The sequence below is a fragment of the Aulostomus chinensis genome, chromosome 15 (assembly GCF_037954235.1).
Source record: "Aulostomus chinensis isolate RoL2024-O1b breed Wild chromosome 15, RoL_Achi_v1.0, whole genome shotgun sequence".
NCBI classification, from domain to species: Eukaryota; Metazoa; Chordata; class Actinopteri; order Syngnathiformes; family Aulostomidae; genus Aulostomus; species Aulostomus chinensis.
In genome coordinates this window covers 12291866-12307500 of record NC_141334.1, presented here as the reverse complement: position 1 = coordinate 12307500, position 15635 = coordinate 12291866, and the positions used below count along the sequence as shown (strand labels likewise).

The 15635-nt window shown below is 42.5% G+C and overlaps 1 protein-coding gene across 2 annotated transcripts; it reads right to left on the bottom strand.

The window, feature by feature from the left end:
- Positions 1-2389: 2389 nt before the first annotated feature.
- slc43a2b (solute carrier family 43 member 2b) lies at positions 2390-15628 on the bottom strand. Of its 2 annotated transcripts, XM_086227305.1 has the most exons (15): positions 15486-15628; positions 14488-14779; positions 11849-12140; positions 11684-11739; positions 10999-11075; positions 8419-8511; positions 8180-8313; positions 7093-7289; positions 6869-7012; positions 6049-6066; positions 5426-5558; positions 5180-5312; positions 4174-4247; positions 3955-4078; positions 2390-3874 (listed from the first exon to the last, which is right to left on the bottom strand). In XM_086227305.1, exons 2-15 carry the CDS (start codon positions 14645-14647, stop codon positions 3713-3715), a joined length of 1797 nt encoding a protein of 598 aa, XP_086083431.1. In that variant the 5' UTR covers positions 14648-14779; positions 15486-15628; the 3' UTR covers positions 2390-3712. The 2 variants fall into 2 exon arrangements, with proteins under 2 accessions (XP_086083431.1, XP_086083432.1); XM_086227306.1 differs by lacking the exon at positions 6049-6066.
- Between the last annotated feature and the right edge of the window lie 7 nt (positions 15629-15635).

Genomic DNA, 15635 nt, shown 5'->3' with positions numbered 1-15635 from the left:
CATTTTTCTGGAGAGTGTGCTGAAGCCTCTGCGTCATCACAGCCTCAGTGACGTGGTTCAACATCAGAGTATATACGGCCATGACACGGGGACCACCGCTGGCACAGGCGCACGGTGCGTCAGCTCTCTAAGCCCTCGAAACAAATTCCCTGCATCTAATGTGATTATCTTCCATCAGAAGTTGCAAACCCACTATTCTGCAAACATTCCTGCACATGGCATCAATTGTTCTACTCTGAAATGCCTTTGAAAAACATTTTTTACTGTGCTGTGCAGTCATCCCAGTCAATATCTCAAGGACCCCTGGATGTCCCCTGTCTAAAGGTTGTGCAAGTGATGTGACAAGGCATCAGGCCCCTAATCCCGTCCCACGTCCCGGAGATCGCAGGATGTCAGGGCTATAAAATTATGTAACAGCGCACTCACTGCTGCTGTATTTATAGCACATCTGTATCCGTCTGCCAACATCCGCTTATCATTCTTCTATTTTCTCATCTGGCCGCTTTCATCCTCTTTGAGAGATATAATACAATGCAGGAAGTCACTGCAGCTGTGTGTTTACAAATGTAATGCAAACTATCAATTCATTTAGTCGTAAGGATAAATTGTTGTCCAGCACCTGATAAAAACACTCCAACACTTGCTTTGCAGTGAATGTATGAGGCGCGCGTCCCGTGTTGGCCCCCTGAGGTGTGTACCTGAACACACCAAAGGAGCCAGTCACACAGACACACACACGCGCACACACACACACATACACACCAGCCTCACCCACCAGTCGTAGCATCAGCAGGCCAGCAGAGCACCAGGAGCCTCTGACATTCTCTCAGATCTATTCTGTGAACAAAGTCTCTGAGCTGTCGTCAGAATCGAGCCCTCACAGATCTGTTGCAAACCAAACAGGAAGTGAAAATGTGCTGGAGCCCCCCCCCCCCCCCCAAAAAGAAGAGGAAAACACTTAAGAATGACTCTAAAATTAATCTTCAACTGACCTCTGAACAGGCTTTTGGGAGGTATGGAGTCAGGAGACGTACTGTTCTTAAACACTGCTACCGAGGAGTCTTCAGTCAAAGTGCATGAGTGAATGAAAAACTTTGCCAGTTATACAAAAATGTTATGTTGACAGCAAAAAATGTGTCTACATTTGATTCAAACTTAAAAAAGAATAGTTTATGTTTAATGCTCTGCTGTTCATCTGTCGGGAGTCTGTAGCTGTTTTATTTAACTGACTGTACGAAGTAATTAAGTCTAAGTCTACAATTTGGTATACCATGGATGGACCAGTGTGGAAGATATTGGCTTGATAGTCATTAGGAAAGCCACTTTAACCTCGAAACATTGGAGTTTTTAGGTTCTTCTAAATAGCATTTCTGCCTGAGTAGTGTGAGGAACGATGCGCGTTGGCCGCGAGCCAGCCTCTGATTACAGCTCTGCAGTGATTTACACAGATCCACCGGCAAAAAAACGAATATTCCTTTCGATTTTCATCGGCCGGTAATCACTTGCAACTCAAATATTGGTTGTTCCTGCATCAGCACCTGAGCGCTAGCATTGTTGCACACTTCTGATTATTCAGGAAGTTGGACATCAATGATGTCACACGTTGTCATCCATATATTCATGATATGCCCTTAACAGTAAAGCCTTACCTCCATGTACTCTGACATCTTCATCCCCTGAAGACTTCCTCTGAAAGACTGTCAACACTGACCTCTGCTGACGAGGTCTAGAATCGAAACCCAGTAGTGCACCCATGCAACAGTTCTACATGCATTTTCTATATTAAACACATTTTTCATAATTGTTATTTTTTGAATCACAGCATTTAACAACATTTAACAGGGGGGTAACAAAAAGTGAATAAATCTTTTGCTAAAATGTTTTTCTTTAAAACAGAACCCTGCATACCTAGAGTGAAAATACACAAATTTTTTTAGTGTCACCTTTACTTTTTCTTTATATACTTCATATTTGTGTTTTGTGGTCAAGTAGAGAAAAAAAAATCTAAAAATGGTGAGGCCTCAACCTATAACTTACTCCCAGGATTTAGTTATTTTGAGGTCACAAGCTATAAGTTGCTCCCTCAATTTAATTGATTTGAAAAAAAAATTCTTTATGCCCACTTTTTTTTTTTTCTTCTGGCCACCCCAGGCCTCCACAGTGGATCTTAAACTACACTGGTAAATGTAACTATCGTCGTATGAGCTTTATCATCCTCTGTAACCAGTTTTTAGGAATAACCAAAGTTACATCATCCTTCAGGACCTGCAGTGATGTAATGGCACCACTCAGAATGTGACCAGGTAGCAAATACACACCGAGGTACGTAGACAAACACAATGTAGCCGGTAAAGAGTGGAAGAAAAGAACACACAGGCAAGAGTAAACATTGAAACAGATTGACACATTTTTTTTATTAACCCCAGTGCCCTCACAACAAAACATCTAACAACAACAAAAAAGACAACAATACTGCACCAGTTGCCGGTACAGTACATATTAAATGATGAAACTGATCAAGGAAGAATAAAATAAATATATGTATGAAAGAAAGAGGAGCTCAAAATTGTAGTGGGCTACTTCTCAAGAGAAGCCATCAGGAGAGAAGTGCTGAAATGAGCAGCTTTGTGATATTGAAACGGTCTTGGAGGATATAAAGTGCTGAATTTCTCTCAACAGAGGCTAGATAAAATGAAGTGATGACTTTTAGCTTAATCGATGTTGTTGCTATGTACTTCAACATTTTTTTTGTTCACTGTTATGTTCAACCGGATATGATGCTGCTTGAGCAAATCTCCTCTTACATAAATGTATATTCAAAAGGCACATTTTGTAAAGTATAAAAACTAAAGAAAGCAGGATATAAAATAAATATTCTGAGATACGTGGATATTCTTGCTTTTAGCAACACACATACTGCAGTTTGTTTGATGTCTCTTAAAAAAAAAAAAAAGCCTTAAAGGCTCTGACATACACCCAATACTTCAGTACATTCTATGCTACAGTAGTTTTATACTGTCATAAAATGTTAAACTACTACATGAGAAAAAAAAGTAATGAGAATAACATCTATTCAGCCAGGAAACATAATCTCTAGTCTCCTCCCTGTCAATCATTAATGCCATTTAGTTGACACTACCGCTCAGAACTCCCAGCTGATGGATAGATAGGTAGCACCGTGTTAAGGGATTTAAAAGAAAGATGATTTCAAGTCAACACATTAAACACAAAGCAAACGTACTATAGTGGAATCACTCACTAATGATGGTGGGGTGCTTTCACAGGTGGAAATTTACAGGCTGCACAAGCTCTGTTGTTCCCATTCCTGCCTATATTGGGAGGAGTGCAGCAGTCTTCTGTGACGTGGATCTGCGCTCGTGCTGCTTCCAAAGATTTTTTTAAAAAAGGAGTAAAAAGAGACAGTCAGAGGATTTGGGGGGGATGCGGAGGGCTGATGCCTCCTTCCTTTCACAGTCTTTCCTCTCTTGTTCTTCTTTTCCCCTCAACGTTTCATTTTCCCCTCAGCAGCTGTCCAATGGGCTTGTTTCCGTGACAACCGCAGCATGAGTTTATCTTGGTGGGATTTTGGAAAAATGCATGTGGTAGTTTGTTGGTTTGTGTGTGTGTGTTTGTTATGTATCAAAATGTGATACGATTTCACTTGTCCTCTAGCATCATTTCTTCAATTTCTGCGCCGTTTATTTGCATCCCTCTAGACAAATGCCTCCGGGATGTTGGAGCCATTAATTTTGATGTAGATCTTTGCGTTGTTCTCTCTCTCCTCCTGCTCTTTGTGGAGTACCCGTCTGTAGTATATCAGGTAGAGAGGCAGCAAGAAGCCAAACATACTGAGAGCCAGCAGTCCAATGTTGACCTGGAGGATAACACCAGAATTAGACATCGCCAGGGCTTGAATTTGTGTCTAAGTGTGCGTTTGTGTGAGTGTATACACACCCAGAATGGGTCTCCCTTCAGGGGTCCCATCATAGCCAGAAAGAGGGGTTGCTGCAGCAGAGCAAAGACGGCACTAACTAGAGACTGCATGCCTGTCAGACTGCCAAACTGAGAGGAGGGATACCTGGAGAAACACAGGAAGTTAGTTTTAGTTTTAAGTTTGAGCCAGCAAAGTTAAAGTTTGAGCCGTTGTACAGTTAAAAGTACAGTAAGACTTACACAGCAGCATAAAGGCCACCGACAGCTGAGTGAATGAATCCTCTCACCACAGTGTGCAAGACAAACGACACAATCTGAGGGGAGAAGGAGGTATAGAAAGTCAATAAAAATCAAACTACAGAAACAAATTTTACACGGTATTTTGTTTTTTTCTTCAAAGTGTCACGCATCAAGAGATAACCAGCCTGCAATGAGTTACAAGACACAACAGGAAAAGGAAAAAACAGGAAGAAGAATATATACATAATACAGCTCCATACATATGGAATGTCAGAATTCTCAGAAATTACAGCTATAATATAACTTTAACACATCTAAACTTCAGAGTGGATGTGAAGCGCAACCGTAGTTGTATTAATGCAAGAAAAGACCATTTTGGAGAAAAATATATTTGTCTTTTGAGGAGGTACACTCCCACACCCCAAACACTGGTGTTCATTGCAGCTAAGCAAAGTAGCAGTTAGCTGTCCGGTGGGTGTCTGGAGCGCCGTAATGCACACAGAGAAGTGAGGAGGGTGTCTATCTGCTCATCTAGCACTAAAAAGGAGACAAAGTAAGCAAATACCTCCCGAAGTTGTTTTGTTCCTTTTTAAAAGAACTCAACGCACTCGGCATGCGATGATTGATGTACACCAGGACCTCCTTTGACACTCCAAATTAAAACAACACCAATTTAGAAATAATTGATGTGCTTCAAATTGTACTTCAAACACCCCCATTGCCTGTTTAGTATTTAACATAAATGGCACAAGGGGGAGTATTTTAGATGATTATTTTTAGTATTGTCAGTGACTGAAAAAAATGGACAGAAAAAAATGAAGAAACAGACGATGTCTAAGATTGAACATTGACACTGTAATTACACACTGAGATGATGTTCACCATGTTCTATGACAGGCAGTCAACAACCCATAAAAAGTGATTAATCAGTAACTGTTTAATAGAAAAGACTCCTGTCATCGACAATAACTTGGCAGCTTGTTGCGTTTGTGAAATGGCCGCTCACCTGCAGGGGGAGATTGGGTATGAGGCAGGTGATCCCAAATCCCACTAAAAGGACATTAGTGAGGACGAACGCTCTCAAGGCATTGGTCACCTTTTGCGTTTTCCTGTCTCTACGCTTCGGCTTTGTCTCACCCCTGGTGGTTAAGAAATAGAAAGAAGGATCAATGGTCACAACTCTCTTTCACAACGTGGGTGACTTCTGGTTGTGTTAGTGGTAAATGGTTAAGTCAACTCAAAGGTGACTGACTGGCTGCAGATGTCTTTTGTTTCCTCCCCATCGTCACAGTCCTTCAGCTTCCAGTCCATGATCTGACCGATGACAGGAGTGGTCATGAGGCAAAGCAGCTGCAGCACGCCGAAGATGGAGGAGTACAGACTCACTGTGAGGGAGATCAGAAAGGTGGTTATAAAAAAGAGGGATTACATGGATAAATTGGAAAAAAATAAGAAGTATGGAGTTGGGGTGTTAGAAGAAAGGAGGGTGATTCTAGACAATATGAAAGTGATTAAAAAATGGCCACGGATGTTCACGTGTCTCCACTGAGAAGGAATTTCTGGCCAGGTAACAACTGCAAAATAAAGAGAGCTAAACTGCTCATGTGAGCGTCGCTGAGATGCTGACGGGCAAAGTTAGTTAATTATTACACCTTAGTGGTTTCAGTCTAAAACTGAATGACAGCTGAAGGACTCGACATGGACAAGAGACAATGAAAGAACAGCACTAACTATGGGGAAGGCAGGAGAGTAGGGGTGGATGCAGTATGGTTTTTAACTGTAACTAAAAGTTAGATTCTAGTTGTTTCCGGCTTCAACGTAAAGAGTCGAAGACTTGAATATACTATAGACAGATCTACAGCCTTTGACTCTTACCGACTTCCATTCTCTCCACTGAAATTACAATAAAAACATTCATGAGGTTACTGAGCGATCAACATCATTCAACAAACGGCAAGAAAAACAAACATTAACCGGTGTAGCCTGACAACTACTTGCTTAACTTTTTTTCTTCCTGTTTCTACTTCATACCAGTCACTTGGGTTAGTAGCTGCATGTTGTACTCAGACTTCTTCCTTTTGATTTTATCAATGTACATCTGTTTATGTCTGGGGGTAATTCGGGATTAGAGGCATGCTGATGATGTGTGTTGGCCCCTGCATCACCTTTGCTACCATTTCAACTGCCCAGTCCTTCGGTGAGGCAAGGGGATAACCCTAACCTCTTCATCTGAACCCTAACCTCTTCATCTGAACCCTAACCTCTTCATCTGAACCCTAACCTCTTCATCTGAACCCTAACCTCTTCATCTGAACCCTAACCTCTTCATCTGAACCCTAACCTCTTCATCTGAACCCTAACCTCTTCATTTGAACCCTAACCTCTTCATCTGAACCCTAACCTCTTCATCTGAACCCTTACCTCTTCATCTGAACCCTAACCTCTTCATCTGAACCCTAACCTCTTCATCTGAACCCTAACCTCTTCATCTGAACCCTAACCTCTTCATTTGAACCCTAACCTCTTCATTTGAACCTTAACCGCAAACCCAAAAATATCAACATTATACCATGTCTTTTGTCCCTTTTTGCACGTGCTGTCTTCCAATTTACTGGTCGTATGTCTAGTTTGTGTTCCCCAAAATCACTTGTATCAGACAACACATACACACACACGCACACGCACACACACACACCTTTAGTGAGGTCTCCATCGCTGAGTGACTCTAGAACACTGTTCATGGCGCCCATGTAGAACAGGAGACGAAGCTGAGTAATGGACATGGTGACCAGACTGAGCATGAATATGGTGCTGCTGATTGTCTTCAAGAATGACTGAGCTGCAGAGGGGAAGATGCAGGTGTTAACCTTCGATAACATCTGTCTGTTCATTCAGATGAAGAGGCTGCTGCTTTCTTACACTCCTCATGCGGCCTGCAGTCCATCTCCAGGTCCATGGTGGACAGGCAGAGCTTGTGGCCGTCCTTAGTAGCCAGCTCCCTCTGCTTCAGGCTGCTGCCCACACTGAGACGACGGCCCACCGTGGTCACTTGGCGGTAGAACTGCTTCCCTGTGATTTTGTGGTCAAAGCCCAGCCAGCTGAATTTGATCTTCACGCTGAGAAAGCGAAGGAGGAGAGTGGGATGAAAGATTGAGGGAATGGAAGAGAGGTCATAGTGTGAGGAAAGAGTGGAGGGGGGTTAGAAGATGAGAAATGAGAAAAAAAAACATGTCAATATTAATATAAATTCATATTAATATAAAAATAGAGAATGGAAACAACACATTTCCCATTTTCCCAAAGGAGCAATATATCTTCCTTAATCTGCTCTATAACTGGTCAAGTTGACACAAAGGATCATCAGCAGTCAAACTTTAACCTGCCATTATGCTGCACTTTTTATTGCATGTTACATAAGTAACCACATAAGTGGCGGCTTTTACTTCATCGACCACGTTGCGTACTTTTTTGAAAGATTCAAAGTTTATTTCCACATTCTAATGAGTGAATATAAGTGAGCTGCTCTGAAACAGAGAATAAAAACGGTTTCATTTATTGAAATGGTGTCACAGAGTTTTAATAAACTACTGTACATCAGAGGTTTTGCAGCTCAGAGACTCATAACACTCATCCATTACCGCTGGAAACAATTAAAGCGTACAAATGGTACACATACACATATTTACATTCGTTTCAAATGTCTCTGTTTTTTAATCAAAAACACGGAAGTATTGTCATCTTCAGAAACAAATACAGCCTTTTTCAAAACTTAAAAATCTTTTTTGATTTCCGGAAATCATATTGCAACCCCCCCAATCTTCATGTCAGGAACCCCCCCCTGTGGGAAGTAAGCCCTGGAATACATGGAATAACATTTGACGCTGCGTCCAAATACAGTGAACTATATAACTGGTGAAATGTTGCATGTGTTCTTGTTTACAAGTGATGTAGGCTTTTTAGTGCTTTTATTTCAGGGATATGGTGTGTGTCATTGTGGGGTACTCACGTGTAGTCCATGTCCTCTGGTCCAGGGAATGGCTCTAGTGGCCAGTTGAAGAAACAGTTCAAGAAGACCAGTCCGGCACAGGCTGCCCACACTACCAGAATAGTGATGAATGAAATGCCAAGGTCGTAGATCACCTAAAAGATTCAAAAATATATCAAATGACATCCATGCATTTGGTGAAGTATGGAAGGAATTTGTTGGTAAGGTTAAAAAAAAGGAAGTTTTTTTTAGTATGTTACCTTGACGCCTGGGAAGGTGACAGCCGAGGAGGCGTAAGATCCGATCATCAGGGCGATGAATGTGGAACGGAGATCTCCAAACATGTTAGGAAGCTAGAGATACAGAGATTACAATGAAATACCAGTTATCTTGTGCTAACATGCATTTCCACAAATCCAGGAAGATAATGTCCTGTACAGTGGTGAATATAAGTATAAAGGTCAGGCCATCTTTTGCCAAGATCATGGTGGGAGATCATGGAAGGAACATCGGACAAAACGAAACACAACAAAGTAGAACACCATGTGAAAAAATATAAAACAGCATCACATAACACACACAGCTGTCCAACAAAAACGTAGCGCTGACAAATTTCTATACAGCTGAAATAATCTGAGGGGTTGTCTAAGTTCAAGAACATGAGCGATGTTTGGGAGATGGCGAGAGGGAGATATCGCGACTGATGATGACAATGGTTCATTTTCTACTTCCTTTACATGGTTTACTCCCCTGTGAGAAAAAAAAAACTGAGATGATAGGAGACAGCAGGTGGCATATAGCGGCATTCACAAGCTGTTCTGTTTTCAAGAGACTGAACAACAACAAGCCAATTCAATTACATAAGAGTGGGGAAGCAGAGGAAGATGTGTGTGTGTGTGTGTGTGTGTGTGTGTGTGTGTGTGTGCTAAATTAAAGCCCATTGAAGCAGCCAAGTTACTGTATTTCCAGGCACTATCATTAGGAGTGCTTAGGAAACTGTTCCAAAAAGGATTTTTTTTTTTAACAGATTCATTAGCAGCTGCTGTAGGTGGCCTGATAGCTGGTTCAGAGCCAGTGATGAGGGCAGCTGAGTATTACCTAACCCCTCAAAATCTAGAGTAAATTCCTGCAGGTATGAGATGGAATAATGAACTCAGTCTAATGATTAACCAAACACCAAGCTGTTTAAGAATAGAAGGTTAGGTTGTGAAGGAAAGGGCAAAAGTGGATTCTGGGAACCACCTGTGGCCAGAAGTATATAGGAAAAATACCACACGGAGCCCTAAATTATGGTTTTAATACATCACTGACATTCAGGCCAGTGGCAGCAACAAATGAAAGACTTCAGTAGAAACAACCCAGGAGATGAAAGATGCTGCAGCACCAGTCTCTGCTGCAATAGAGAGTATTTTATTGGGAGATTTATAGGAGCAGAGCCCCTCTTTCCAGAACAACATCACCATGGTACTGCGTGATTCATGGCAGGCTCAAGTGATGGAAATGGGAGCAAAGGAATGCAGAGGGGGTTTGACACTGTTAATGCTGTGAATCTTGAAGAGCATCAGTTGTTTTTTCTTTCCCCGTTCCTCAAAAGCTTGTTGTTTAGCCCACTGATAGCCTGTTTGCTTGATTTTGCTAGCCCACTGCCCATGGTTTAGCTGAAATCTGCAGCAAAATTACTCCGGGGTTTATGAACAATCTCCCCAAATGTATGTATGCGGAAACATGGTGTGGATACGCTGAAACAATTTTTAGTTTCAAGGAGCTCTGCAGATAGTGGTAGCTAACAGGCTATAACTGAGGTAAATAACAGTTTATTGCAGTCTCTATAGCTATCTCAAAGAGTTAGAGGAAGTACAAGTCTCACAGAGCTTAAAGTTAGTTCAGGCAGGCCACAAAGTCTAGCTTTGCTGGCTTCCCTGCAATATCAGCTGACAATCAGCTGTTCCATGCCAGCCCACTTCAGCTGGCGCGTTATCTGGTTCTGCACTCTCAATCGGCAAATGTCAGCATGCTTTGTCTGCATGCCGTTTTACAGCCCACCTTCAACCCAACACCTCCTCCGGATTCTGTATCTGAATCAGTGTCACCTCTATGGTGGTCTTTGCTGCTCCTGCTCTGTCTGAATTTGGCTTTCCATGCATGATCATGGCGGGGCAGGAGGGGGTCCCACAACAGAGCCATACTGCCCAATTAAAGTTACTGCAATGACAATTAAACCGCCTTTTTGATGAAAGTGGCCCTGACTGAATTACACGAAAACCCTTAAGCTCAGTCTAACACTATCAAAGTCTTCTGGGTATTTTAAGCCTCGGGTGGAGTCTGCACATCCTGTTTATCAGGGCAGCAGCATCTTACATTCGAGCAGGTTCAGAGTAAGTCTGAGAGTCTCTTCTTCCACAGGATCTAATTCATTTTAAAATTCAAATAAATACTCTTTTAAAATAAACCACTGAACAGATCTACCTCAAACTGTAACTGTTTCTTTCTTGCCCCCTGCTACACCCCACCAACAAGTTTCAAAAACATCAGCTTTGTAGATTTTGTGCAATCTTTCTGATAATAGATGCAGTGGGAAGTGATAATGAGCCATTACTGTCTCTCTCTCTCTCTCGCCAATCAAAGCCCTCGTTCTCGACAAAGCTGAGCCGAGCCCTGTTGTCCACAGGAACACAGTGTGTAGTGTAAGGAGTGGAAAAAAAAACAAGACAACAAAATCATGAGAGGGTGAGAGGGAGGGTGAGCAGGCTGGAAGCCAGAAAACTATTTTAACAGTGAGTCAAAGATTTATACAGACAGACATTTTGACATATCTGGATGAACATTACATTATCACTTACTGTGAGAGAGGTGAAGGTCATGCACATGCCCCCAAAGCCATTAAAAGTCAGGGCAATGAAGATAAGGACAGAGAGTTCTGCAAAGACAGGTGTTTGAGGTCAGGAGTCTGTCAGCGAACCGTATTGCATTGTTCCAAAACAGAGTCTGAAATTAACATCCACCAAAAGGGGGTGGGTTTTCTTTTTGGCGATCGGATCTCAGAGGGCAATCCGCCAATGAGCGGTTAAATGTTTGAAACAAAATAGTTATATAACAGTTATGTGTTCTGATGACATCCAAAACAAAACAAAAAATGCTGAAGCAATCCAGACAGTCTGTTCAGAGGGACGCGCTTTCCTTTGTTGAAACAAATCCATCTATCACTACAGCATTTTAAAAATCACAGCAGAGCAGAGCCCCATTGATTCCACTTTTAAACAATTCAATAAAATTTTCCTATGCACACTAATCTGCTCTTACAAGGCTTTGTTGCATTGTATTACATGGGAGCCAGCTTTGACTGCTGTTTTTATTCATCAAAGTAAATTTGGATGTAACACAAAAAAAGCAATTTGTACACTTAAAAAAAAAAACCTCTTTATTTTTTCTTTTTATCTCTAATCTACCAGACATTTGGTGAGCTGAAGAGCTTAAAAAAAGTTCATTTGACAAAAAAGGGACACATCAGTTCTCAAGCAGACTTACCATTCGGTTTGTAAGCTCCATAAGCAATGAGTAGACAAGAAAATCCAAAGCATGTGCTGAAAAAAAGATGGTAAATGTTTTTTTCAAATTACAAAAAAAAAAAACCAAACCCAGACACCAACATTTTCAAAGCATAATATGGTCAAGTCACGGTTGCCTGCTCACCTGCCCAGCAGCCTTAACTTCCGAGGTCCGTATTTATCCATGACGATCCCCAGTGGCAGCGTGATGGCTGACAGCAGGAAGGAACCAATGGTGAAAGCCAGGTTCAGCATCTCATCCTGTTCTTTACAGATCAGCCAACCGTTCATCCTCAGAGCCCCATCCTCAGGGACCAGGGGTCTCATCTCCACCCCGTCGCCCAGGCCCACCACAGCCCCCTCGCTTTCATAGTAGTCTGCAAATTCATCAGGCGTCTGTGTTGTCATCAGGGACAGATTATAGCTGGAGCTGTTACCTGGAGAAATCCATGAAAAAAGAAAAAACAAATGGGTTTTAATTTCGTTTTTGAAATTCTGATAAATAAAATGTGAATATTTTGTCAGAACCTTCGGCTAGACGAAGTCATCCTTTAGAAGAGTGACTAAAGGTATGCAAAGCTGACTTCAGCTGTGATGTCACTTCATTCAGAGGAGATTTGAAGGTGATACTTATTCACAGGATCATGATACATGAAAATGTAGCGTCAACATGTGCACTGAACACGTGCAGAGTGCGGTGTTAAACTATAAATATCTCTTCCAGGTACAGAAGGGAAAGGATACAGCCTCAGTAGAGTTTAGACCCATGGAAAGATTAAAGTCTTTCTGTCTCCCTTGGCTATGGGAGTGCTGCAGAGGCAAAGTGATAAGATGGTGTTGCAAATAAACGGAGCATTATCATTGGAACCTGAAAGTGGGACCCCCCCCCCCCCCCCCAAAAAAGTACAAATGTCCAGAATGGCAACAGAGGAAGCAGTTCTAGAGCTGATGTGTTCTACATTCACTCCTCTTCACCAATGACGTTTGCCCTCCTTAGAGACTTTGTAGTCACGTGAGGCACGTGTGTGTGTGTGTGTGTGTGTGTGTGTGTGTGTGTGTGTGTGTGTGTGTGTGTGTGTGTGTGTGTGGCATCCCTGCGTGAAACACCATGACGCCCTTCATAACAATGTGCAATGAGTTCCCTTCAACATGAAAGAACCAAAATCATAAACCCTGTTACATACCGTGAAGCAAAGCTGAAAACAGCAGCTGGTTGATAAAAGAGGAAAACGTGCGCACATAACACCTGGCAAGATTTGATGTTTGGCGTCTTTAGCAAACTCGGCGCTGCATTCTTGCCTCATAGCAGAGGTATGTGGAGGTGTGGGCGGGTGATTTGCTGGGGAGGAGGCAGAGCTGATGTAGGCTATTCTGAACTGATGTAGCGGTATTCTAAATCAAATTATAAGGGAACCATCGGAGCGAAGGAGCAGGGAGCAAAGATCACCCAAGCCTGAAACGTGTAGTATGTTGCACGGTTGCTGGTTGGTTACAGGCTCACATTCAAACCAGTGTCGGTGCCTGACTGTACTTCACTTTCTTTTCGATGAACAAAAACATGGGATGTATCTCTCAAAAAATAAGGCCAACCTTCTCAGATTCAAGGTGTGCCGCTAACACTAGCGAGTCAAATCTGGTCCTCAGCTTCAGATATATTTAGTGTTTGCTTAGCAAGGCATTATGGGACACCAGACGGAACCACCTCGCATCCCTCCACAGATGCCCATCTCTCTGCCGCACGTGCCACATCCAAACCTGCGCTTATCTTTCATTCCACCATTTTGTTCTTCCTGTCAGCCTCACCGGTGGTCTGATTTTCTCCTGTTCATCACTTTGCTATCAGACGTCTGTCCCTCCCTGTCCTTTATCAATGGACTTTCAACTTCCATATTAACAGTAATAAAGTCCTGCTCTTCTATCACTCGTCACATGCCTTAAAACAGCTGAGCTGGTGCTGCCGACCTCTCCTTACATCATCGGGACACGATAAGACGTCTGTAACGCCGCTCACCTATGGAGGCTTACTAATGACCTCACTGCACACACTTTAAAAACATCAGAGCTGAGGGTTTTATTTGTTTTAATTGAATGATGGGAGGTTGACCCTTTTCCTGTTATTTAGTGTAACATGTTAGGACATGTTGCTAATGATGAAGACAGCTTCTGTGGAACATCTTCCTATCACCCATTAAATAAATCATCTGTGTGTCGGGACATGAAAAGAACAACCCAGTGTTACCTGACGTTTAAGGGTAATGCCCTCTTTTCTGCCTCTTTAAAAACAAGCAGACATAGTTTACCCTGACAGACTTGACTGAGGGCATCCTATCCCCTATTATTGTCTGAATTTGGCTTCATTTTGATTGAAACACTCTAAGTAGGATCAGATTCTCTTGAGTTTTCAGTTCTTTAACCTTGGACTACTTTGTCTACTTGTTCTCTCTTTAACTGAACTGATCAAGTTTAATCTCCCGAGTCCCTAAAAGGAGCTCATGACCCCTTCAAAGAAAACACTCATTCTCCCTTGAATGAAAGCAGCAGTGTCGATTTACATCCCTTGAATGAAACCTTCACTTTAACTCGTGATGGCTTTTTCCCTCAAGGCGCCTTTCATTCATATTCTTCATTTTAAGAGGGAAACTACTCAGATCTTTCAAGTTCTGCATGGAACAAAAAGTTATGAATGTACCAAAAAAAACAAAAAAACAAACCCCAACAACATTTTTTTTAACTGTAAGGGAAAGTTCAGGAGGTGTGTGATGGATGTGAGAATTTGAGACTCACCCTCCTCACTGCAAAGGTATGAGTAGAAGCCTTCTGACTTGAGCATAATGAGGAGTGACCCCCATCCCAAAAGCACTGCAGAGAAGAGCAGATTCTCGATGATAGCCGTCACTGCCATCCACCAGCGCCTGGCGAAGGCTGAGGCAAGGGTCGGAGCCATGTTTGATGTTCTGAAATGATCTGCAGACTGAGGTGAAGACCCAAGAGAAGGAGAGAGGAAGGACTTCCAGCTGGTTGCGTGGGGAGAGTCTGTCTGACCGACGCTCACGATGAGGGATCACTGATCACTTATCTGTGAAGGCACAAGAGGAGGGGGAGTTTTCATAGCTGGCCTATCGCTGCAGGACAGGAGGGCTCAGTTTGTTTAAAAATCCCTTGAATGTGAGATGATATGTGAATTATTCATCAGGTTATACTTCTTAACTGTCTCCAGTTTAATTGGAAGATAAAGACTCCGCTGAAGTGAACTAATATTCATATCAGGCAGGCAATAATTAACTCGTGATAGTGCAAAGACTGTTACAAAGAGTTAACAGCACATTATGAGCGTTAATAAGTGGTAGGGCATGGTTTCTGTTGTTCAATAGAGATGAAGAACTGGTCCGAACTGGACTCCAAGAGAAAAAAATTGGGGCTCTCTCCCTGCTCCCTCACCTCAGGGCCCCCATCAGGGCCCTCTCTCTCTCTCTCTCTCTCTCTCTCTCACCCTTTGTCTCCCACACAACCCCAAAATGTCCTCACAGGCTCATCCAAGCGCAACCCTGCAATTATCCATCCAAAACATAAAGGAACAATAAACAAACAAGCTCTCACAACTTCACACACTGCACACACACAACCTCTCTCTCTCTCTCTCTCTCTCACTTACACACACACACACACACACACACACACACACACACACACACATATCTGGAGACAATATTTCTACAATGCAAAGTGCAAGTTCATAATTTGACCTGGCAAAAACAGGAAAAAAAAAAACCCAACTTTCTCACCTCGCCCGTTTGTAAGAAGCAGCACCTTCTATTTCCACACGTCCAGCTGTACTGAGGAGGCAAGAGGGCAACTTAACTGTGAGAGGCCACATTTATACACATAGACGCCCTCGCAAGGCGCCCTCTATTGACGATTGGCCAACTCATGTC

Coding starts and splice junctions, on each gene's coding strand:
- slc43a2b (XM_086227305.1), bottom strand. CDS start 14,647: ATGGCTCCGACCCTTGCCTCAGCCTTCGCCAGGCGCTGGTGGATGGCA. Junction 11,740..11,848: donor AAGTTAAGGCTGCTGGGCAG/GTGAGCAGGCAA, acceptor TCTTTTTTTCAG/CACATGCTTTGGATTTTCTT. Junction 4,079..4,173: donor GGTGGCCTTTATGCTGCTGT/GTAAGTCTTACT, acceptor GTGTTTCTCCAG/GTATCCCTCCTCTCAGTTTG.